This window comes from Python bivittatus, unplaced genomic scaffold (assembly GCF_059951505.1).
Source record: "Python bivittatus isolate LINGU-HERP-01145 unplaced genomic scaffold, Pbiv_v1 ctg000850_np1212, whole genome shotgun sequence".
In the NCBI taxonomy this organism is placed as follows: domain Eukaryota; kingdom Metazoa; phylum Chordata; class Lepidosauria; order Squamata; family Pythonidae; genus Python; species Python bivittatus.
The window spans coordinates 36,891,189-36,917,985 of record NW_028277112.1 but is presented as its reverse complement, the minus strand read 5'-3'; the positions used below and the strand labels follow the sequence as shown (position 1 = coordinate 36,917,985).

The window sequence follows — 26,797 nt, the reverse complement described above, 5'->3', positions numbered from 1 at the left end:
TCCAGTAAAGTTTTATCTAAGGACTTCAACACGTTACACCTTAAGCAAAGCAATTTTAAGCACTGGAATGCTCTCTTCCTGGCAGAGCATTTGCAGAAAGTTGTTGATAAGTTATTTGCAGGTGGCATAACTGCCAGTCATATAATGTCCTCCTTCTGGTGAAACATACAATTTCCATGACTGCTCAGAATTCCTTCTTTAGTTCCAGCCAAAATATAACTACTTGATATCCACTCAGCAACAACCCAAAAGAAAACAGCATAATGTTATGTATTTTACAAATTGTGCATTAGCATTAACCATGTTTGCTAAGTTTCCATTGGCCAGTAGATGAGTAATTAAAGCAGGATTTCTCTCTGCTTACTCTAGGGCGTACTCATTTCATGTAAGTGCTGATGGTCAGATGCAGCCCGTACCTTTCCCTCCTGATGCCCTCATTGGGCCAGGAATTCCACGGCATGCTCGGCAGATTAACACCCTAAACCATGGAGAAGTGGTGTGTGCAGTTACTATTAGCAACCCAACAAGACACGTGTACACTGGTGGAAAAGGATGTGTCAAGGTCTGGGATATCAGTCATCCAGGAAACAAAAGTCCTGTCTCTCAGCTGGATTGTTTGGTGAGTAAAGATGACAAGAAATCTTCAGTGGGGTGCCCTATGAGAATTGTAGCCATAGAAGGATATCTGTGGTATATGTAAATAATTCAGTGGCTGTGATGTGCAACTTCTGTAGATATAAGTGGCCAGAATTATTATGCTTTACCTGTTTATTAATTCTTTAACCACTTCTTATAAACTGTGGGATTTAATGAATGTTAAAAGGACCCCTCCATTTTTTAACAGAAGTGTCATGCTTAACAATATTGGTTACGTGTCTGAAGTTAGGCAATGTACTTAAATTGAGAGGTAGAAGGATCCTTGTTTACAAATGCAACCATTTTCCTCATGCAATGGGACCTTCTCCTAACATTTGCACTGGAGAATTGCACTGAAGAATTCCCAGTCCTTTGGGACAGATTTTTAAAGGTTCATTGGGTATGCCATTGACAGAAACCAGTGTGACAGTAGGAGAGCTTAACTAGATATACCATTAAACCTAACTAGCTAGAAGTAAGATTTTAATTCCATACTCTTCAATTTAAAGCTTGATCCACTACACTTCAGTAGGTCTGTACCTTTTGGAAGATGAAGAAACAATTCCCTGTGTTTTTTTCATCTTCAAATAAGAATCATCCAAATCCAAATGTCAGTACTCTTCTCCTACACTGAGACAAGGTAAAACTCCCACAATAGACAGGAGAATATTAATTCTGTCTAATAACTAGAACCCCAATTGTGAGCTTTTCCTTTGTCATTTTCCTATTCATAATGCATTGTTGTTTTTGTTGAAAACACTGCCAAATGAAAGTATGCTGAACTCTAGGAGTAGATTATGAAAGGAACAGGTGGACCTTGTTACTAGCAGTCTCATCCATGGTTTCATGTATCTGCAGCTGTTAATTATAGACCAGAACTCATTATCTGTATTAAACAATTAAACTTATATTTGGTTTTTGACATGCTGTTCTGACATCTCTCATTTTGCACATTTGCAGAAATCTGCGTCCAACCTCCACCCCCACAATTTCCCAGTGATCCCAGTGATCTGCAGCCTTCTGACCTTATGTTATCCTCCTCTTAATATTATTTCCTCCACAGTGAAAGTGAACAAATGCATAGCAGAGAGCTGAAATGAAGTGAGGGGCAAATCTCAGCACAAAGTTTTGAGAGAGAATATGAAACTCTCTCGACTCTTAATAGATCTTAGCATCAAGTTCAAAAGGCAGAGAGAGGGTGGGGAGGGTATTTTCCAGGGCTCCAGAACCAAATCTTTCTGATTCCCATAGATTCAGTGTTTTGTTATTTGAGGTTTCATGATCCATAGATGTATGTTGATTGTAACCTCTCTGAATAATGAGATCCATCAGTATTTACCAGATCACTTTTGCAGCGAGCATTCAGATATTTGCAACTTATTGGTAGTGGGGACAGATTTTATAAAGATAACTTTTTGCTGAGAATGATGGCTGTTTTTTAAACAAAAACAAAGCATTGTTTCAGGTGGTTTTTTAGCCATGCATTCAAATGGTTTGTGAGCTCATTAAAACCAAGAGGGAATACAGTAATTTTATAGATTTCTGCTTCATTTTATTATGTTTTTCTTTCTTCTGAGTAATCTCTTGGTGCTTTCTATGTCTACAGAACAGAGATAACTACATCCGCTCCTGCAGATTACTCCCAGATGGCCGCACCCTGATTGTTGGTGGGGAAGCCAGCACGTTATCCATTTGGGACCTAGCAGCCCCAACTCCACGCATTAAAGCAGAGCTGACATCCTCAGCTCCTGCCTGCTATGCTCTAGCAATTAGCCCAGATTCCAAAGTGTGCTTCTCTTGCTGTAGCGATGGGAACATTGCAGTATGGGATCTGCATAATCAGACCCTGGTCAGGTAGGTCAGTCAAACTGGATTATAAAGCATTAGTAAACTTGTTGAAAGGAGCCGTCTTTTTCCCTCAGTGTTGCCATGTTATGAAGTTGCTTAAAGTGCCTTAAGTTTCAGAATATTTCTCCCATCTTTGATATGCCATTTTTAGGCAGAGAAGAGTCATAGGGCCTGTTGTGTGCCTAGAACCTTTTCATTCTATCATGGAAGAAATTCATAAGCAAATTGTTATTTCCCCAACAGAAACCATTGCCAGCTCTCTCAACCTTAAGCTGAGCTCAAGTTTGTATGTCTGTCTGTCACCTGGCACTGAAGAGCTAGATTTCTGATTGGTGCGGGAATCTGTTGATTTTTAAAATTCATGGTATGCCTCAGGGCACCCACTAGAATGTCAGTTTTATGTAGATACTGTAGGGAGATGAAAATAAAACTATGTCTTTGTAACTGGATAAGGAAGAACTAGATGGCAATAGAAGATATATGCTTGCAGATGGTAATGACCGTGTGGATATGATTTTGGGCTCCTGCCAAAAAGTGTCACTAGTATACCAGCCATTTGTGTTTTTATTCTTTTCTAAAATCCATCGTTGCCTTTGTTGTTTCTTCTTTGTCTCATTATGAGTCCTGGGTGTGGGGGTGAGGGAAGAAATGTTATGTCTGAATTTAATTTGCTCCTGAGATCTGAGGGCAGGGCAGGTAGTAAACCTAATTAAATAGAGAGAGCGGTTTGAGTAGCCCCAGGCTGGGAATTCACAGAGATATATTGGTTTGCAGTTATCTCTAGTGGAAAGGAAAACTAAATGAAAACGAATAGCCTGTGCAGAATCTAAAGAATAATTCTCTGTGAAAGCATGAGATGTCATCAGCTCATAACCAAATTGAGAATATTCTGTATTAAAACCACTTTGAAGTCCTGTTCAGACATTCACAAAGGCTGTGGGATCAACTGTGTGGAAAGAAAGAGAGAAAAGTGCTTGCTCCATCTCCCTCTTCTTTTCAACCTTTGAGTGTAGAGGGTATCTTTGAGTAGCAAGATGCCCTTTCTGTTTTAGGGTCCTGGAAAACCAGGGTTGTAAATATCAGAGAGCCCCCATGTCCCCTAGGCGTGAAGGGTGACATGGATCGCAACAAATGATAGAGTTAATGATCTGTCCCCACTCTCATGCAGAGTGTACATGCTTTATCAATGATTGAAGGTGGCTTAAGAATCTTGGTGGTGTTTTGTTTTGTTCTTTAAATAGAGAGCTGGTTTTGAATGTCCTAACACCTTGAAAAAAAGGGTCTCACAGGGATAGAAGACATGGTCCTGGGTATATACTAAGCTCTATTTGATTATATTCCCCCCAAATCATAATTGGAACACTTTTTTAATTATATTGGTCTCTTTAGAAAAAATATCAGAGTAAGAGACATTATTTTATTGAAACAATTAACATTCAAAAAGCTGGAAACGTAGGGCTTTTTATTACACAGAACTCTTCTTCAAATATAAGCCTTTATTTATTAATTTGTTTATTACTGGTATTTCTATGCTGCTCTACTCCGGACTTTAGAATTGTAGCAGATTAATCTTATAATGTAATAAAACATATAGCCTTTCTAAGTCCCTTTGAAAATACCCATCCTCACTGCATTAATCCTTTTGAAAATGTTCCTTCCTTTGTAGTCTTAGTCTGTATATGTGTGAAAGAGAATTCAGAAAGGTGCTTCCAGCATTTTAAAATTCAGTAGATATCCTTCTCCCCTTCAAGAAATCATTGCCTTGCTTTCTCTATTATTTTGGGAGCACTTAAAAATTAGCATGGAAGCTTTTTAAATGTTTCGGCAGAAAACATTTTTCCAAAGTGATTGTACCCCAACTTGGCGTATTTAGGCAATTCCAGGGCCACACAGATGGAGCCAGCTGCATTGACATTTCTAATGATGGCACTAAGCTCTGGACCGGAGGCTTGGACAATACAGTGAGATCCTGGGACCTGAGGGAAGGGAGGCAGCTACAGCAGCATGACTTCACATCCCAGGTACTCTTCTACAGAATCCGTGATGTATGAAAGTCATTGTTGTCTTCAGTTTTGCTTTCTGCATTCTTTTAGTAGATTGGGGCAAGAAGGGAAGTATTTTTTTCAAACATTGTTGATTTAGGTAGATAATAGTTCTTCCTTTATCCCCAAGATGTAGTCGAGTCTTATTCACAAACTGCAACTGTCAGACTGAAGGAGTCCTCCAGATGATCATGAGTCCTTTCTGTAGAACTTATTCCAAGATAATTTCTTTGAAAATATTATTTCAGTCCATTTAAAAACATTTAATATATGTTACCCAGCATTAATTGGGTTTAGTTATAGGAGCTGATTGTCTTGATCTATTGCAGTAATGCCATCTTTTTAAAGAAAACTGTAGATGGATTTTTATTTTGTTTTGTTTTTTGTCTTTCAAAAAATAGTAATTATGTCATCAAGTATTTAAGTCATAATCTGTATGCATTTATAATTCCAGATCTTCTCACTGGGCTATTGCCCTACTGGAGAATGGTTGGCAGTAGGGATGGAGAACAGCAATGTTGAAGTGCTGCATGTCACAAAACCAGACAAATATCAGCTACATCTTCATGAGAGTTGTGTGTTATCCCTTAAATTTGCCCATTGTGGTAAGCAATTTAGTATATGCTAGCTTTATCTTCTGTTTGCCAAATATATTTCCAATAAAAACAGAAAAGGGAAAGCTAGATTTTGTATGTGCGATTGCATGTTTGTAAAATGTTGGTCCAGTTTGACCAGAAGAAAACAGAAATGGAGGCAGGGAGATAAGAGGATGAAAGAGGAGTTTTGCTGATATGGAAGTAATCAATTTCCTCTAATTATAATACAAAATATGTTTTCAGGCAAATGGTTTGTAAGCACTGGAAAGGATAATCTTCTGAATGCATGGAGAACACCTTATGGAGCCAGTATATTTCAGGTAAAAATCATTACCCAATCCCTGTCCCTTCAGCCCCCAAATCAAGTACACCTAGCCATCCAGCATAGAACAGTTCAGGAAGGAGAAATGGAGGAGGAGAATATGAATGTTCTCTGGGCAGATTTGAGTGGTGGGCTGTTATCATGAAACTTGAGTTTTAAGTGTTTGGTTTTAGCTTAGGCCGGATAATTTGCACATCACTGGACCAAATCTGCTCTAAGTAGTGTCGCAGTATTCATCCTTTGAGATCATTATATAACATTTTAAAGCCTTGCTGCTTATACACCTTTTGTTTTACGCTGCATCCATTTCCAACCCCTATGTCGAAATAACTGTGAAAGAGTAATAATGGTTGTTTTTCTTCCACGCTGTTACAAAGCTACAAAATGGAATCTTTGTAGCAATCTGAACTTTTTGTTGTGGGCATACATGTGTATAAACATGCATACACGTCGTATAACAACAGTATTATAATAAGGATAATGCTGTAGTAGGAGAAGTCCATCAAATACTGTACAAAACAGTAGAAACTATAAAAGAGGAGCAAGCCACACAGTTCACTAGGGAGAATTTAAAGGTATTCTTGGTAACTTTGTGTAGTCATCTGAAGCCAGGTGTGGACACTTCATTAGTTTGTCTCAGAAGCCTTTCCTCCATGCATAAGCATGTTTCCCACTGTTTTCCTGACACCAAGGTTGGTTAGCGTTACCTGTCTGTTTCTTGTTTTGTTACTGTGGAGTTTGGAATTCCTCTTCAGCATTCCTAAGCATTCCCTTTACCCCACTCTGTCTGCCTTTTGCATTTTTCACATGCCACACCTCTATTTGGTTTCAGGCATATTTCCCACAATCAGGCAGCAAAACCACAATTGGCTGACATGACCACTGTGGCCTAATTGTTCTCACTGTGATGCCCGAATGCAAGCTAGGTTCCAAGTTTTTCTGCACTGCATGAAGTGTGTGACTGATTTTTCAGCTAAAAGTAGGCTTTGAACTGTATTTAAGCAAACCAAACCATTCATTTTCTATCACAAACTGCCTACTATGTGGGCTGCTTTTAGACATCTGGTTATCCCAATTGGTTATGAATAACATTAGGTCACTTCTGTTTTATTTAAACTCTTCAAGGCTGCAAGAAAGAAAATAATGCTGTCTGTGTAACAAGTGTGTTTTGTTGATTTTAATCTCTAGAGAAGAGTACATGTATGCCAAGGACAACCTTATTATTCTCTCAAGCCTGGAGAGTTAACTGCAATTAAGTTTGAAGATGCACAGACTGGAGAATAATATCAGACAGGAAGCAGAAATATATAATTGAACCATCCTGTAATTGTTTTATTTCTTAAAAGGAACTAATTTACTATTTCATCTGATTTATGCAGAGAATGGTTAACACTCACTTTTTTCTTCTTCTTTTAGTCCAAAGAGTCATCTTCTGTACTTAGCTGTGATATCTCTGTGGATGACAAATACATTGTCACTGGCTCTGGGGACAAGAAGGCTACAGTCTATGAAGTTATTTATTAGAGACAAATCTGAATGAAAACAGTACTCCTCCTAGTAGCACTTTGCTGTATATTACTTTTATTTTTCTGTTTCCCAAACTGAGGGATGAAAATGTTCAACACAGTTGTGGAATTTTCCCACTAGACTTGCTATTTAATAGCAAGCATTCATTAAGAACATGTAATACCAAATCTTCAGCTATCTACTTGGAAGAAGATGGAATAAGCATACTTAACAGGGAACTGACTCTTTTAATTATGTAACATAGCTGTAATGTATTTATTTTGTTAAAGAAAACTTTCTAACAAGGAACTGACTAAATAAAGTAGTCTGCGTCTGCCTTGGATTTGAAGGTGCGTTGCATTCTTGATGACTATATTGTTGGGATGTGCGTGACTGTTGGGAAGTAAAGGGCAATTACATTTTTTTTTTTGCTGACTATGTATATCTACATAAATTATGCAGATGTTATTTGAGCCAAGAGTTTCATTAAAGTCATATAGTTTAAAAAGAATGCAGTACTACAAATGGCAATGACCTGGTTCATATTCGCCTCTAGGAATATGAAATATGAAACACGGTGGAAAAACAGGATCTTTTCTCCATTACTCATCATGCCACTCCAATATGAATGGTCATAATATCTGAACAGAATAAGGACATTTCAGTAACGATAGGCCCAGCTCCCAGACTATGGCTTTCTCCAGAAATAATACTAATCTATCATTAAGTGTTGCATGCATGAACCTTCAGAAAATCACAGCCTCTTTCTGTGGTGTATGCAATGAAATGAAAAGCATTCATTTTCATTATAAATAAAATATGGATACTTACTATGTCTGCTAAGACAAACTGGTTAATATTAAATGGGACTTAGAAAAAAAAAACATACTTCAAATCATGGTCTGCAGTCTTGAGTTTATTTCTCTTAAACTAGCTTTCCTCAACTTCAGGCTGTTCAGCTGTTTTGGACTTACTTACAACTGTCCCAGCCAATATAGCCAATAATCAAGAATGAGAGAAGCTGTATAAAACAGAAAACGTTTTTGTTCTCCTTGCAGCTGCATTAGACTAAAAGGGAAGGGGAAGCACACATATCCAAGGTTTAGCCAAGTTTATTCCCACAGCATAGTATTATCCAACCTGGACACTGCCCAGATGAGTAGACTTTCAGCTTCCAGAATTCCCAGCCATTGCTTACGATAAAGTTTATACATCTGGAGTGAACTCAGGTCAGGGAAGGATGCCATAGCACCAAACTGTAATTGAGGGTTATGTCTGAAAGCAGGCAATAATGGACAACAAATCTATAGATTTGATCAATATACACTGCATTGTATTATCTCCTCCTTTTTGCAAAACATTATGCCTATATGTGAACATAGCAGGCTAAGGTATCCATCGAAAATGAGAAGGGAGTAAAATCCTCTTTCACCATGTTGTATAGCCTCTACTCATCAGTAAGTTTTCTTTAATCAGACCACTCTTACTATTTAAGCCTAAATTGTCAGTCACTTAAATTTTCTTGGATGGTTTGGTATCCTAACTATATCCTTATGATGTTTAGAAATCATTTGGGTAGCTCAGATAATATCAGTTTCTGATTCAAATGAGTATTTCCTTAAGTTCTGGTGTTTACAATGTCTCTTAACATTGTTAAGAGTGTGTGCTCTGTTCTGAGAGGCAGCTGCATACAGAGGAGAGTGGAATCATGCATGCTTTCTTGGGCACCATATTTTGAGCAAATTCAGTAACTTCATATTTCTAATTGAAAATTAAATGCAAGAAATTGTGAAAATACAAGCCAAAACCAGCTACTCTTAACGGTTATTTTAAGCAGCCATTTTACAGTGTTTTGTAAACCTCCTGTATGTAATGTTTATACTTTGAGACCTTTAAGTAAAGTGCATTGCTCAGAATTTTTAATATCACTTTTATTTTGTATATTTCAGAGAGAAGTACAATAATGTGTCTCAAAGATCATCTTCATTCTTTCTGGATGTTTTTGCTACATTTCTTTGAAAAGAAAGATGTGCATCTTTGGGCAATTTTGCAGTTACAAAGATTACAGAAAAAAATATTTGATACATTCATTGGAGATGGCACTGAGAAGGGAATGGATTCCTACATGAATACAAACTATAAAAGTGAGAACCTCAGAGTTAGAATTTAGAAGAGCACTCATTCTGAAGTGCAGAACAAAATGGATTTTTACTCAGAGAAGGACTTGCTTTATTTACCGCCAGTTCTATCCAAGTCTTAGTTGAACGTCCCTGAAATGGACGCAGGCTGAGCCATTGTGCCAGAAACCATTGTGTTATCTTTTTATGTTGTTGTTGTTGCTGTTAAACTATGACCTGTGACATATTCTTTTTGAATGCTTTAAAAAAAAAATCTTTAAGTCTGTGGATCTGCTGATGTACAGTGCCTTTGCTGCTATGGATCAAAATCAAAAGAACTGTGTAGATAAACCTTTATTGTGTAAGTAGAAAATTACTTAATTTCATACTAGAAATGGGTTAATGCTGCAAGTTAAAATGGACTGTTCATTGAAGTTCCAAATGTGGTAGCAAATAATAATATTAATAATAATAATAATAATGTGTTAAGTGCTCAGTGTTTGATGTTATTAACAGTTTCGTAATACTCTACAGTGTAGAAAGATTTTGATACTAAACTGTGTCATTGTACATAGTTCTAATGCATTGTATTGACCACAAGTACTTCTATAATGGTAGATTATTGTTTGTGCATTCAAACTTTTAAGCATTAAACATAAGTAACTTGTAAGAAAAGTTTTTTTTTCTATTTTTTCCTTCTTTTGTGTGATGCAATATGAAACCATCAAACAGATGTTACTGCTTTTTTAACTTACTCTAAGAACACGTGATGTATGTTAAAAGATATTTCCCATTCCATTTTCTTTTCTGAATGAGTTTATTAAACAAAAACATTCTGTGATTATATGAAGTGAATTATTTGGCAACTTTGTAGATGTAAGTGCCAGGTATGATTTCAGCAGCGACATTTGGTTTCCATTAATATATCTTTCTTCCTATAGTACAGCCAAAGTGACTTGTTTTGCACATGGCAGTAAACCACAATGTGTTTGGTTTTTAACTAAGGGTGGCATGTGAGCCAACCCATTCTGATTTGTTCAACAAATCACTGTTAGAAAAAAACTCATAGTTTTCTATTTAGCCTGTAGAAAGACAAGATTTTTTTCCCAGCCCATGAATGTGGTAGGTGTGTGCCATTATGTTACATAAGCTGAAAAGAACTGAAGTTGCTGTTAAAAAAACCCAAATGGATGGGAGGTATAAACAATTAGAGATATAGGTGCTGAAGAGCATGGAAACATTTGAAGATTATCCATATTTAGTAGTGTTGAATGGTGCTTCAGATTTGAAGGAAACAAACAAACAAAAAAATGCTTCCAAGAGTGCTGGGCATTAATATGGCAGCTGTCAGCAGCTCCTTAAATAGCTGCATCTTTTCCCAGGTTCACATGGCTGCCCTCCATGCTGCAACATAATCCCAAGAAAAGACATAATTGGTTTAAGTTTCTATGTGTGTGCCCACATGTGCCCATTTTTCTCTCTTCAAATCTAAAGCAATACACGTATTTAGGGAGGGACTGGTTACCTGATGAATTTTAATCCTTTTTATATTGCTTAAATGGGATTTTTTTTTTGGTCTTTCTTTGTTATCTCTTCTCCCTACCTCATCTCCATCAAATTCTGTTTCCTTCTTTCTCTTTTCTTCCCTTCCCTTCCCTTCCCTTCCCAGTGCAGCTACACCTTCCCCTTCCTCAGTCTCTATCCTGGTCTTCCATCACCCCCCTTTTGTTTTTGCTGTTTCTGCTAAAGGGAGGGAATATAAATGTGTGTGTGTGTGTGTGTACTTGTGCATGTGGGAGAATGGTTGGTATATGTGGATTGGGTAGATTTATAAACAAAATTTTGATCCAAAGTTATTAACTACATTTTTTCCTAGCGCTGCCCTTTGGGTGGCTTCTGGCAAGAAAGATATGCATACATATACATTTATTGGGGAGGGGTATATCTCCAGTACAGCTAAGCCACAGAGTTATAGTCCTTCTCTACAAGTACAATTTTCAAAGCTCTAGTTGTGTTAAGATAAATTAGGAGCATCTAACAGAAGCTTTCCATGTGTTTTTTTATGATATTACCAAAAAGGCATTACTAAACCTAAATATAAGCCTGATTTTGGCTTATGATATAAATACATCTTTGCTCATGAAAGCTTGCTTTTGTAGTTTTATGAATAGATTAGAGAGCAGATCATATTCCAGTGTATGTTATCCTTAGATATCCAAGGCCATCATGGATGGGGAGTTTCAGAAGTCAACACAGCAAGAGGCCTCCAAAGCTGTTTTATACATTTAGGCCCTCCAGGGTTTTATTCATATGGGAAGCCCTTCCTTCTAATTGGAGCACTCAACCTAGGTGGAAAATGTTGGGGATAAAGTGCTTCTATAAGTGTTTCACTTCATCTGGCAACTGTTCAGTAAATTTCAGTGCTGTTGAAGTGGAACATTCAAGTATGGCATGATCATCATAGTATACTCATTCAGTGGCTTCCATTGCATGCTGAATAGAAAAATATCCCACTGGATATTTTAGGATTGCACTAATCAATTCTCAGTGAGATGAGATCTGATCACTGTTGCCATCTCACCTTGCTGCCGATTTTACTGAAGATAAAGTTAAAGCTTGATCATAAAATTATCCTTCAAATTGTTTTCTTCTCAGCATTTCTTCTGCGGTCATGGTTTCAAGTGGTCTTCTATAGGAACAGCACATGCTACTGGCTGGATACCATTTGGTAGTTGTTATTTGCTCATGTATATTTTTATCTGAGGTATATTTATATCTTTAATCTTATACGAGATTTTGAAAAATAATGCATAATCACAATTGGAATTCTAGCACAAATGAATTGCCAAAAATTCATATTCTTTGGGATGGATTAAGAAGTTGTCATCCTTATTTGTATAAAGGGTTGTGCACTAAGATTTTAAGGGTTTGGTGACTCACTCCTGCTTATGTAATATAGTTTGGGGCAACAACAGAAGCATTCTGAAATAACGGGCACAATGGTGACTGATTCTTTAAGCTTCCCTTGTTCCACAGTGTGTCCCCTTTGTGTTTAACAGGAGAGATGAAGCATGAAAAAATATGCTACAGAAGTTTCTCTTTCACAAGCTCTTAAATTATGTATCTGCCACATTTGCTTTTGAACCAAAAGTTTCTTAACCTAACCTTTGAGACTTCACGTTTGGAATATAGTCTCTCTGCTTCACAGTATTTTTTTTTTTTTCAGTGTCAAACCCAATAAATGTTTTTACTTTTATCAAATGATTTTCTGTCCTGGATACAAGGAAACAGTATTACTGTGTCTTTTTTATTATTAAAAAAGGTGTAGTCTGACATTTACAACATGTCCATAAAACTGCTGTTGACTGCACTAAAGCATGTCTGTCATTCACTTGGTTTCATATAGATTGAGTCAAAAAAATGTTGCTATTTTTCCCAGTCCTTATAAAACTATTGTGCTTTTTGTAGAGACCAAGAGGAATATCTTGCTAGTGAAACTGAGCATTTTCAAATTTCTCAAAGTAGGAATGTTAGGAGGAGATAAGAATTTCCCAGAATATTATGTTATCAATTTGAATAGTACCTACTGAAAAGTTGAAGCAAAATTTAAGGGGAAGCTATTTTGGGCAAACAAATGTGGGGCACTATTACAATTACAGTATGGCATTCTATATAAGTAGTAAAGGCTATGAATTGTCATTTTTTCCCCCTGAAAGATAAACTGTGGGCGACTTCGGTGTAGGGTTGTGTGTGTGTGTATTCTAAATTGTATGTGTGTGCACGTGTGTGTGCACAGACTCAGAATTGTTTTGTGGGGAAGTATTCATCCGATTAAATAAGTGGTTTTCAAGAATAAGTCCAGGATATGAATTTTCTATATTGGGGAATGAAACAAAATTCAAGGCTTAATAAAAATAGAAAGGAAATTGGGGGGAATGACACTAAGTATAGTATCTTAAAAATACTTATTTGATGACAATCAGTAATTGCTAAAAGCATCTTGTGGGAACCATGTAGCTTCTCAAGAGTGTTATCTGTGTAATTTTACCCATACTAAAGTGTCTGAAGTAGGCTGAATTGCTACACTGTGCCTTCTTTGGGAGCAGGAAGTGGGTAGCATCTAAGCTCAGTTACAAAGAGAAAGGCTAATTTATTTATTTCTGAAGATGGGTCCCTATACTTGTGGAAAAGTGCCTTTTTAATGCCTCTCTTCCATTATGTTCCCAAAATTATGGGTCGCTTTGAAAAATTAGATACGTAATAAAATAATACACAACCATTCTACTAATGGGTAAAATACTGATAGAGACTCCTTTAGAATTAAGTTTCTCTTCCTGTGGAGAGCAGGATTTTGTATAATTAAAATCAAACCATGCTATATGATTCTCATCCTAAACAGACTTCCTGGTAGCCTACCTTTGCATTTGGGTGATTGGAAGTGAAGTGAAAGGCTCTGTCAGGCTGATGGACAAGTGGAAGCAAAGTGAAAGCAAAAAAAAAACAAACTTTTTTTTCTTAGGCCCATAAAATATTATTCCTAAATATGTATTGCTCATGTTCTGTGTAGCTGATGCATTAAAACAAAGGTGCAAGCTTATGTTTGGAAATTGCTATTTTTCAAGAGACATTATTGGCTACATGTCAGTGAACTTCCAATTCATCAGCATTTGATGGAGTCAGGCAGACTTTGTGAATATAGTTGAAACAAACAATACAGTTGTCTTCACTCTTTCAGTTTGCTGTCCTGGCTTGTGAGAGAAGACCACTAACTATATCATGGTGATAATCACCATAGGTTAAGAAAAGAGTGAAACACCCAAGGGATCACTAATATGAAGTGGGGGCACTTATCTATCAACTTTTTGACTTTGACAAGGTAAAGGAGCAATAGAAGGAACTCTGTTGGAATTTATTTGATAGCCAAGCCATTGCTAGCTTTTAGAAAGAGGCCACATGGAGATCATGTGGAAAATGGAAGATGTAGGCTCTTTCCCTCCTTGTCAAAGCTGCTGTCATTTCAACTAAGCTAGCCTATAAAACTATACGTTCCTAAATGGAACTGGAGGTGAGTTGGAGCCATACAGGGATTGTAATTTCCAGTGCCTTTTCCCCTTGCATAGATCTGTGTGCGTATGTATTTCAAAAGGAGGGGGGAGAGGATATATTCATTTTTGCATCTCTTAGCTAGATTCCAATTTACGCATATGAGTAATTTTAAGTGACCACGAGGTTATTGTTTAAAGGGTCCTCTGGGAAATGGGTGGGGTTCGGATACCAACCCCTTGTTCCCAATGTAAAGTTTCACTCTTTTCTTTTCCCCCCTCATGTTTTATCACTATAGACATATTCCTCTGCTATGTAGGAGGCAAACAAGATACAAACAATTGAAGGAAGAACAGTAAAGGCACATTAAGTATGCATACTTCAGTTTTAGAATTAACTATGAAGAGTCTTCTAAGTCTTCAAGAGTTATGAAAAGAGGCAAGATTCTACTTACACGCAGAGGGGGCACAGGAGCAAGCATACTACCCTTCCCCTTTGCATCACCCTCCATACACAGAGGATAAAAAGCTGTAGGAAAGAGCCTCTTCTGTATCAAGAAACTCAGGAGTCTCAACTGTGCGGAGAACCTCTATCAATAGAAGCTTTCCACTCCAATAAGTCATTATCTACATACGGAGGCTGATGTGAAGAGGGTAGGGCTTCCTGTTTCCCCTGAACATGAGTAGAATCTCACAATTCCTTATAAAGTGTAAGGAAAGCTAGAGTTAAGCCAGAGTTCAAGAGAAGGAATTAAATTATGGAACAGTAAAAGACATGAAGGAGAAAGTCTACTTAGCGCAACAGGGAAGCCACAGTAAAGCATGGGACCAGCCCTAGCATTTAGGCAGGGCAAATTAGTTGGGTGTCATGAAAGGGCAGCTCCTGGTTTGCTTAATGCTATTATTACTATATTTTCACACCAGGGAGGGGAAGTGGTGCTTAGGAGATTTTCTTCCTCACCCGCCAAAATAATTTAACTGACTTTGGTATTATTCAGCTTGACATAGAAGTGATGGCAGGAGGAAACACCATTTACTATTCTGCCAAACAGAAGCAAAATTGATTGAGCCAGCTCTGCATTTCTAATATGAAGATTTTTAAACTGCATGTTTTAAAAAATGCAATTCCAAACCAGGAACTAGAAAGGTAGAATCAAGATTTTTTTTTTCAGTGTGTGTGTACATATTTTAACAAATTTTCACTCCATAATGCTGATGGCTATTTTATTTGGAACAAGTTTTGGCAACCTTAGAACACACACACACACACCCCTTCAGCCTGGGATACACATTTTCAACAGAGAAGTAAACTCACTGATGATCTTTACAGGGTTGTTGTCAGTACGTGAAGTCCTTCATACACGGAGAGTGCTGTAAAAAAGGCTAAGCATTATTAAGTCAGCTATGGTGAGTTCAGTAAAAATTTACTGCCACCTAATTGTGCCTAGCATTGCAGTCTTAGTCACAGATGGCTATCACTTGCATAATTTCATTAGAAATGTGAATTGCAAGGATTTGCTCTTTAGGCATTTCTGCTCTGGTTCACAAAGTTCACACTTGCTGCAAATACAAGGACAGTGAGCGTAAAGCAAATTCATCATCATGTCTTTTCTCCAATCCAGCCTGCATTCATCACATAAGTAATCAGTTTTGTTAGGGGTGGATTTCAGCTGATTGTATGACTTTTTGTACCCCATTAAAATTGCAGCATAGTGAATTAATGTAAGAATAGCCCTTGACTACAAACGCTCTGACATAGGAGATGTATGAACTAAGCAACAGTTTCCTTGTAATCTACAGCCACTTCACTCCTGGCTGCCTTCTTCATCCCGCTCTGTTTTTACGTGTCTAGTTAAAATCGGTTAGGATTTATTGCAGGTTTTGTTTATGCAACAATTGCAGCCTTGGATGGTGTCAATTAGGCAAACACAAGGAAGTGAAGGCTTCAAAGGTGAAACCAACTTATCACAGAGCAGGTTTGCCAGTGGGAAACCAGCTGTAAGATTAGCTGGGAAAGGAAACTACTGCAATGCTCTGGCATTTACCAAGGGTGTCAAACAGCAGCCTGGAAAGAGCAACTCTGATTCGTTTACATGAAAGTGAGTCAAGCTCTTCACTGCTGACAAACTGTGTATGGCACATCACGACGTTAAAGTTTACCATAAATCACTTAGTCATGCCAAGATGAAAGGAAAGTTTACCTTTTTGGTGCACATACACATGTGTCAGGGGGTATAGCAGTCTCGGCCATGACAGCCTGATGGCTGGTAACAGTTAAAGACACAGTCAAAGATCCCTTTCACATATACACACATTCACTCTCTCTCACATGCCCATAGGGAGGACTTATTAAAAGACAGACCCCACAAACAGAACAACCAAACAACCCTGGTTGTCACCCTCAGCTCATTGCTCAAGCCATTTAAACACATTATGAATAAGCTACAGCCCATACTGGACAACAACACTGCACTTTCTCTGTCACTGGGCAGCGGGTCCATACTTGCATACAGACAACCACCCAACCTGAATCAGATTCTCACAAGGAACAGGAAACAACATGACAGTGATGCTAACATGGGAACCAGACCCTGCAACAAACCAGATATCTATTTTGCCCCCATATCTACACCAACAGCATCATCACAGGCGCCAACAAGTCTACCCATAAGATTAAATGCACTGTCAGAATGGCATATCACTCTCCATTAAGCTCTCAGAGCAAAGAGATACAGATATTTTATTCAGTTAGTTATTTATATAGATGCCCGTTTCATATGCATGACTCTGGGTGGCTTAGAAAGTTTTTAAAAAATTATTTTAAAAAAATCAAAATTATAACAAAAAACATAATGAAAAAAAAGATTGAAAACAATAAAACTATTAAAAACATAAAAACATACTCAGTGGTAGAGTGCCATTCATTTTCCTAAAAGTACAACCACTTAGCAGGCTCTCCACCAGCGTTACCAAATCCCCAGGCCAGATGACAAAGCCATGTTTTCAGGCCCTTCCGTAAGGCCAACAAGGTTGGGGCCAGTCTGACCTCATCAGGAATGATATTCCAGAGCGGGGGTGCCACAGCAGAAAAGGCTCTCCTCCTAGGTCCTGCCAGATGGAAATTCTTCGTAGATGGGACCTGTATCATGGCCCTTGTGCCAGATCTGATAAGATGGGTAGTTGTAACAGGGGAGAGGCAGTCCCTCAAATAACTCAGCTCCATGCCATGTATGGTTTTATAAATCATTACCAGCACCTTGAATTGGACCAGGGAGCAAACCAGTAAGCAACACAGCCCGCAGAGCAGAGGTGTAACATGCACTGATCTAGGTGTGCCCATAACTGCCCATGCCAACACATTTTATGCCAGCTGAAGCTTATGGATGCTCTTCAAAGGCAGTCCTATGTAGAACACATTGCAGTAATCCATGTGGGAGGTGACCAGGGTATGAGTGACTGAGCTCAGGGACTCCTGATCCAGGAATGGGAGCAACTGCCCCACAACATGAAGTTATGCAAAGGCCCTCCTAGCCACCTGCTCAATGAGTAGGAATTGTGAGTCCAGAAGGCCCCCTTATATTATGTTGAACCCCCACATATAGGATTTTACATGACTTCAAGACACCCACTCCCCCAAAGCTAATGACTAAAGTAAATAGTCATCTAAAGTGTGAAGGTCCCTAAGGTCAATTCCTGGTAGAGGGTTGGAACTCCATAGAATAACATCTGTCTACCCATGTCTAAAGATCCCAAATAAGGATGAAACTGGTAAATGGTGCCTCCTGGCGGTCATTGTAACTGAAAACAGAAGATTAGAGATGCCTTCACATGTACTTCCTGAATGTGATGTATGCCATCCTCTGCCAGCAATGCCTCTCTGGATTCAGTGTAGGATAAATGAGACAAACTTTGTGCAAAAAATTAATGGACACAAATTTGACATCATGATTCCAGGACAAAGAATCAGAGCATTTCAACCTCTAGGACACTCTACAGTAGACATCGAAGTGACTGTTTTAGAATGGGACTTTAACTCCACCATTGAGTGAGAGGTTGCTCCTTCAACACATCAAAATGTTTCAGACACTCTCAGAAGGACTCAACAAACACAATGGGATTGTAACATATTACATCTGTTAATTGATAATGTACTTGTAATCAGTCTCTCATATAACTTGCATCTGTGTAACCAATCTATCTTTCCCTCCTTTCTTCCCTCTACCTCACCCCAATCTAAATACAATGTCAGATTAGCCCAGTGTTTCCCAACCATGGCAACTTCCAGGTTGTGGATTTTAGGAGTTGAAGCATGGAATTCTCATCAAGTCAGAATTCTGTGCTGAGTGTGGAATTCTGGGATTTTAAATATGCACACCTGGAAATTGCCATGGTTGGGAAAAACTGGTCTAACTGCTCTTTGCATCTGATGATGTGAGTAGCAGCTCATGAAAACTTATGCCTTTTAATAAAATTTGTTAGCTGGAAAATGTACTACCAGGTTCCTGATTTTTCTCCCACAAATACATGTATATAATTCTGTTTACAATTTAATCTCACTTTTCTTCAGTGAAGCAGCACAGTATCCTTAATACCATTAGCTTCACTGAGATGGCTGTCGCAACTGTGCATTCAAAGCCCTGCCTCTTTTTACACACATCACCATAAACAAAAGGGGTAGGGCTCTGATTGCATGGGCACAGCCACCATCTTGACTTTTTTTATCCTCCTCCCACTCGCAGATGCCCCTGCTTTGGTGACACCTAAAGGAGATGAGAAAAAAGCTGATTTTGACACTGTTGGCTCTCTTCTAATTTTCCCCCTTTGTGAAGCCGGGGAGATAAACTAAAACGGAAAAAACACAAAAGTGTGTGTGAAAGTGGAGGTGGGTTTATCAGTGGGAAAGTACACACAGGTATCCTTCTCTTTTTCTTTTGACTTTAAAAAAGCCCTTTCATTAGCATACATTTTCAAGAGTGTAGGAACTTTTATCATTCCTTTTCCAAAATAATTATCTGACACACAACATCATGTGATCTGTGATCACTGCCGAGGAGGAGGAGGAGGAGGAGGAGGAGGAGGAGGAGGAGGAGGAGAAGAAGAAGAAGAAGAAGAAGAAGAAGAAGAAGAAGAAGAAGAAGAAGAAGAAGAAGAAGAAGAAGAAGAAGAAGAAGAAGAAGAAGAAGAAGAAGAAGAAGAAGAGTGGGAGCTTTTCTGAACTCAGAGAGAAAGACAGCTCTCCTTCAGCCCTCTTCCTTTTGACTTCTATTTAACCAATGTATTTACTCAAGGCACAGGTGGCCATCACCATACCATGTTTTTTCTTCTTCCTCAAGCTTGGAAGATCCCCTTTTCCTGTTCTCCTAGCAGCAAAGGCTCTATGTAGGCACTTCTGGTATAATGACTGCAGTCATAAAATAATTCAATCACATTTAATGCTTGATAAGAAATATTCTTGTATGAGTTGGATATGCTTTAATCACATACAGTACTTACTCTACAGTCTGGAATATATATGTGTGTAAAATATACTCCAATGTGTATATTTTCTAACATAACATGTTTAAATATGAAAGAAAACTGAACAACACTGCAGCTACTCCCAGATCATTACAGTTGTTGAATTTGAAGAATTCATTAGCCCCTTGACTGTGTAGTAGATAGCAACTCCATCCATGTGCAAATAAATTCTCCTGATAGCATGTTAATTCAGTTGAATACACATTCATGAAAGGATAGTGGCAGCCATTTTGTTTTGGTGAAAATGAGTGGAGAAGGAAGACTAAAAACCTCTATCGCTTTCCTGTATGGAAAATAATACATGGAGTCTATTTACTTTCACCCTAAAGAGAACAGCGATGAACCTTACTACTATTTGTAAGAAACTGTTTTCTCCTATTTTACCTCCCTCTCTTGACAAGAAATGGGGAAGTGTCAGACTTCTGGCCTGACTTGACTGTAAATCTCAGTTCTCTGGAAACTCAACCCTGCATTCAGGAATTAGATAACAGCAGTTTCACTGACTCATCACTACTAAATAAATTGTTTTACTGCAAACAAGAAGAAAGATATATATCTCAGATCAGCCTACTGCAAAACAGGAATCAAGCTCTATATAGGACTCTGTCTGTCTGAAATAAATGAGTAAATGACTGAATAAAGAATCTTTAACCTGTTATGACACAGATGTAATAGTTGAAAGACTGTTTTCAACTTAGATTTGCAAAATAATCTTGATCAATCTAAGGATTTCAGGAAATCTGAATATGTTGTTGGCAGCACAATTTAAAATAAAAATGGCATAGATTTGTATACTTTGGAATTCTTCAAATCTTGGTAGAATTCTCAAAAGAGACAAGCCAGACTGTACAATTTATTCTCTCCATGTAGGTATCTGAAATACAAATGTCCACACCCCCTGAATCAATATAGCTGGTTAAAGCCTGGTTAGATCTATTGCACAGTTGCTCTGATCCATGTAATATTATGCTATATTAAATATTGCTCCCTATTAAAATATTATATAGCATGTTGATATGCACAGTGTCACAGCCTTTTCCTCATTCATCCTCTGAATTAGATCAACAGTGCATCCTTCTTAATAATGGGGAGTTGAGATTCAGAAATATAATTATTTGATCAAACGAACTGTGATATTATAGCTCATGTGTTCCCTACTCTTTTAGACAAGAGGCAACAGGCTCATCTGTCTTTGTCCTTGCAGACTTTACTGAATTACTTTGGCAATTTCTTTTACTAACCACAGTTCTAGTAGGTATGTAGTCATGATGTGGGTATAATAGCTGGTGGTAAGATCAATTAGCCAATCCAGAAGATAGATCCATGAAGAGATATTGATTTCTGTTTGCTTATTATTTAATTTTTGTATCACCATTTCAGGCACAAATTCCCATTCAGAGGGACATGCAAGCTCTCATAACATATAATCATAGAACATTATAATCAAAAATCCACTTAAAGTCACATGGCAAGTCCTTAGGATGGAGCCCCTGCAGTTACAGCATCATTGACAATCAATAAAAACTGGTACCATTAACAAAAAAGCAGACTCACATGTTTAAAAGTATTAAATTAATCAATGAAGTTGTAACCTACCAGTTTAATTCTACTCATCGTAGCTTGCAGCAATTAAAAAGTCCACTGTACTGGGGCATCCATACAGGATGTGTGTGTCAAAAAAAGTTGATGGCTATGACTGTGCTGTTGAAGCCCCACTCTCTGTTTAGAAACAGGTGTGACCCGTGTTAAAAAAAGAGATCAGGCTTTCATCACACACTTGCAGCTACCATTGTGACATTTTCAATAGACACCCCTGCATATCGTACTGCAATCCACAAAACATCCACAATAAATATAATTTTCAAATGTTCACAGTAAACAATAAAACATTAAAACATCCATGTTCAATTATTTGAAATTATGGATAAACTTTTATAAAAGGGTGGTAAACTTTTCTTTTCTTCTCTTTTCTTCTCTTTTCTTTTCTTGGGGGTCTGGCCATTGGCCTTTGCACCTTTAGCCAACTGCTTGGTTGTTGATCTCTGTCAGTAATCTTTTTCTCACAATGTTGGAGCATGGTGATAAAAGAAAGAGAAAATGGCAGATAGATTGCAGCCGAGTAATGCAGATCCCAGAATGACAACCAATATTCTGTAAGCCTGTTGGTGGGCAGGTAGGTGATGCTTCCTGTGGAAAGGCAACATTTTGTCAAAAGGGCCTGAGAGAAGAGCTGGCTCTGAATCCTGGTCTTATTGTCCTCTTGGTGTGATTATATGTTCATTACATGTAATTAACAAGTCGACATTCTGGAAGGTACAATATATATTTTAATGAATAAAGGAGGATCTGATTCACACCTACCTTTTCTCTCCTCCCTTTACTCATATATGCATCTCCTTAGCCTAACCATGCAAGAAGAGGGTTGCTGTGAACTGGTTGCCATGAACAAATAAACCACTGCAGTTCCAATGATCATAACCTCAGAAAAGCATATCTATAATTATAAAATATATTTAGTTAAAATAAAATGATATCTTGCATAAATTGTGAAGTTCTAGATGTCTATGTGTGTACCATTCAGTTCACATAAAACATTCTGGACATAATTTACACTATATGAAGAAAATTGAGATATGCCTTAAGAACTGGGTTGGAGGAGTTATAGTTACACTGCAAATTATGGTTACTGCTTACAGAGATCTGTGTTTAGTCCTTGGCAATTTTTGTTAAAGAATCTCAGCAAGATTGGAAAAGATCCATGCCTAAGACCCACAAAGTGACTTCTTCTAATCTAGATCTTTCCATATACTGTTGTTTCACTGTCCATTGTATCTGATACCTGGCCATGATAACAAGCAAGAATTATGTGCTGTTCATCATATAATAAAAATGCAATGGTATCCTTCATATCTGGCTGAAATTTAAGAATAGGAAATAAAGATATTTATCTGGGAACAGTGTAAACAGCAAATGGTATACAATAACTTCAGTTGATTAACATCCATATACTGTAAACATACATAAACTCCAGGTAAAGTTCTCATAAATTTCAACACAGTGAAGGTTCTACAGTAACTAAGTAAAACTAGGTAAACTATCTAACAATAGTTTCCCTATGAATGGGTTTTTCATAATTGGCAGGGGACATTGGGAATAGCTGTCATAACAAGATGTAACTAATATTGGGTTAGATGGACATTATAGAGCATCTGCCATATGCAACTTTAGAACTGAGAACTTACTGTATATCACACTAAAAATTACTTTACATTGTAAAGATTACAAATAAAGGAAGCTGACAGTTTCTTGCTTCTCCAGTGTGGGGAGAATCACATTTTCTAAATAACTACTTGCTCAACAGACAACTTGGTTAAATTCTAGATGAACTAACCTCAGCCAAGAATTATAGTACAAATACAATACAGATACAACTGCAACAGCCGTAATTATATACCCAGAATTAATTCTGTCCTCTCTCTCCCTTTCTCTCTCGGGTGAGAAGCAATATTTGTACCTTAGGCTTTCTCTCCCTGGAAGAGAGTGCTGACCCCTAAGTTAACAGAATTTAGCACTTACAGATCAATCCCATTTTTGCTTAATATCAGTGGTATCCTTTTTACTGCTAAGACCTTGTTAAGGTTTTGACACTGTTTAGCATTTCACTTCTAAATAGAATGTGCAAAACTCTTAAGCATTTCCTCCTCAACTGTATTATTATTTTAGCACAATTATTCTGGTGATTCTTATGATATTATTGTCCATATTTCAAGCATTCTAAAGGAATGGTCAAAGTTGCATATTATAGCTTGGCACATTCTGTTCTCTTCAAACCATGCTGTGCAAACAGGGATAAACTAATATCCACCACAATCATACTTGGAGAACACCTTTCGATATTCTTCTCTGCCTAAGCAAATGAGTGCATTACGAAGCAATTCCTTATAGCACCCCTAATATCGCTGCTGGCCACTTGCCCAGGGACAAATGTTTCTTGGCAGCTCTGAAAATGAGATCCACAAAAGAAGAACTGTTACCACAAGACACAAAATACTAGCCTTGGGAAATATAAATCCTGCTCTGTGTGGAAACCCAATTAAATACAATCACAGATCTTCTCCACCCCCACCCCTTCCCACCACTTTCTTGCATTCATTCCATATTCCATATATCCATATGAATTGCTTTAGTCTTACCACAGATCATGTGCTAAATGTTGAAGAGCTGAAAATAATGAAGGAGTGTTGGGAAAATAAAATGAATGGATATTACTGTTGCAAAAAGTTTGGCCTGCCACATTTCTTCCCCCTTTCCTGTCAAGCAATATGAACATGGGGAATAGCTACAGTTGTTCCGCATTCAGTAACTTGTATCCTTATAGGAAGAATCTCAGACTGCAGATCTAAGAAAGATTTATTGGCTTCATAGTGGAAAGCTGCCAACCACTGTACTCACATGTTGGACTTGTACTGTGCCAGGCAGGCAGGCAGAGCACTATTTCTACCAATTCTTTTTCAGATAATTTACTTTTCAAATTTCTTTCAATAAAGAGAATATCTCATGAATAGAGGGTGGTGTTCTTGCACTTAGGTAGTGACGGAATGACCAAGTGAGTTATCACCACTATCCACAGAAGGGAGAGCAAGGGGATGCAAATACTGAAAGCAGTGTTGTGCCAGTGTGATGCACACTAACCCCCATTTTGTATATGCATTGTGATGTTGCATGCAGATCTGAAAAGCATGGAGCTTGCATTCAGGAAAGTTTGAGGGAATTCTGGGAGTTGAAGTCCACCCATCTTAAAGTTGCCATGGTTGAGAAACACTGTGTTATACCATCATCTCTCCTGTAGATCTCCTGGCTTCTCACCCATGGCCTGGCTTTTTATTTATTTTTCAATTAAATCCCAAGGGAAGGTATCATAAAAGAATTTCTCCCATGCAGCATTTTCAGGCTGGGAATTCTAGGTGGCCGAGGAAACTTTAAAACGATGGAACAATCTGTAATAGAAAACAGCACCTGTAGTAGCACCTTCTGCAATAAATACCAAAATACCGCCAAAAGAAATTCACAATAATTTTTAAGCTTCCTAATATGATTGAAAAATCGAAGCCTCTTTCACAGCAGATGAAACATTTTGAGAAATTACAACACAGATTTCAGCATAGCATTAGGTTATATCCATTATGTTGTTATAGACAGAGGGCACTTCAGATGGCCCTTGTTTGTGGTTTTGCATATCTGCAATTGATAACGGGAGAGTGGACCAGGGATATTGCAAATATCCACAGTTTGGGTCTTGCTTTTTTGTAACTTTATGCATGAGCAAAATGGTGGGTGGGGTTTTATGCATGAGCAAAATGGTGGTACATTTGTTAAAGACTTATGGTTAGATCATCCTGCAGTGGATTTGCATTTACTGCTCTTCCTTGCTCAGCTACAGCAGATCACACAGGGTGAGCCCAGTCATGATGCTTCATGCAAGTTCCTTACAGCGGCTGGCCTCTTCTTTTTTAGAGCAATTTCTTCATCTGGAGAGAGTTACCCCCTCTTGGCTACTCCACTCTTTGTGACTTCTCTTGGGCCTCTCAATCACACAGCTGGAGGCTATTGTTGGTGGCAGTCTCTTCAAGGCTTGCTTTGATCATTGCAAGTGATCTGTGGACAGTACCTTTGTCCTCCAATGCCGTCAAGAGGCTTGCCACCAAAATCATGGAAAATCACCAAAATCACCAAATCACCCAAATCATGAAAAAGCCATGTGGAATGGAGAAACCAGTGGAGCCTTGAGGTATGAGTGGGGCAACTCCATCAATCCCCAGATGAGCAGCCCACTCTGAGGAGGGTCAGTGTCACCAGGAAGCAATGTAGAGCCTTGCACCTGGGTTGACCTAGCAAGATTTGTCACAAATAAATCAGAAGAGGAGCAAATCCAAGTGCAATGATCCTTATGAGAGGAAGAAGACAACCATAAGCTTCTGAACCAAACTCCCATTTCCCATAGACTCCACATCTTGTTATTCATAGTTTAGTTATCTGTTGTTTCATGCTGGAACACAACCCCTGTAAATAACAAGAGCCACCTGTACATCTTTTAAAATTCTATTTAACTTTAACTTTGCTTTTATTGTCTTTAGAAAATGTTCCACATCTGCAAATCTGTTATCCTGCCTGACTCTAACTCCTGAAAGACTTTGACAGGAGTCATAACTTTAGGAGAGCTAAGACAGAGAGGGCGATACCAGACTTTGTTTAAAAAGGGGATATTTCACCTTGGAAGACTTGTCCAAGTGACCCCTTGGCCTCTTCAAGGCTTTTGTGATTGCATCAGCCACTACATTAATCCCACGATTCTCACAGTGATCTGTCTACTTTTATTCTAAACACAGTAGACCTAAACTGTGGTAGGAAATGAACACCACTGAACCATAAATGTCTGCAGAGATGAGAGTTCAAAATACAGTGGCAAGGATATATGTGCAAACCCTGCCCCTGATATCCCTACACACCTCAATATTCTGTATTGCAGTCTGTACTCTGAGTGTAAAGAGCTGCAAAGGGGTTATAAACTGAGCTTGCTTACTAGAGTCTCCACAGCTGGCCACCTTCCTGAATCAAAATTCCCTATTGTGGACAAATTTCTAAGTATGTTTACCTGTATTCCAATTTCATATCCCCCTCTCTCTCAACCAAACTGTATAGAGTTTGTATTCAAAGGAGAAAAGGTGATTTGGAGCACAATTATATTGCTCCTGTTGGAAAAAACTACTTTTTTTTTTTCCTGTGAAAGAATAATTTTATTTAAGGAGGCATAGTCAGATGTGATATGTATACCCACGCATGCTTCAAATCACCTTTTCCCATTCAAATCCAGATTGCTGCACAGCTCTGCACTCTAATGGTCAACACACAAAGTTTGGCAGATTTTAGTAGCTGGTGGAAATAGTGTGAGTGTGGCTGCAACATCATTTCCATGAGCCTTCAATACCTGGAGAGGGCTTAGACTTATGTGAAATTGTTTTGTTGATTTGCTTTTGGACTTTTCTTTCCTCCAAGAAGCTCAAGGCAGCTTATATCATTCTCTTCCTGTATTCCAATTTTATCTGCGAACAACTCAGTGGGAGAGGTTAATCTGAGATCTGGTGGCAACAACTCCAGAAAGATGGATTTGCTA

At 38.1% G+C, this 26,797-nt stretch overlaps 1 protein-coding gene across 5 annotated transcripts in view; it reads left to right on the top strand.

The window, feature by feature from the left end:
- LOC103056541 (TLE family member 4, transcriptional corepressor) overlaps positions 1–9,875 on the top strand; it is a 153,193-nt gene extending 143,318 nt beyond the window's left edge. For 3 of the 5 annotated variants that reach the window (XM_088130532.1, XM_007423932.4, XM_007423930.4), the window contains 7 exons: positions 370–619; positions 2,243–2,490; positions 4,358–4,505; positions 4,981–5,131; positions 5,366–5,442; positions 6,861–7,300; positions 8,900–9,875. In XM_088130532.1, the coding sequence (XP_087986658.1) occupies positions 370–619; positions 2,243–2,490; positions 4,358–4,505; positions 4,981–5,131; positions 5,366–5,442; positions 6,861–6,968 (982 nt within the window). In that variant the 3' untranslated portion in view covers positions 6,969–7,300; positions 8,900–9,875. The remainder of the gene's footprint in view (positions 1–369; positions 620–2,242; positions 2,491–4,357; positions 4,506–4,980; positions 5,132–5,365; positions 5,443–6,860; positions 7,301–8,899) is intronic. The other 2 variants (XM_088130533.1, XM_007423931.4) reach the window with 1 other exon arrangement.
- The last annotated feature ends 16,922 nt before the right edge of the window (positions 9,876–26,797 follow it).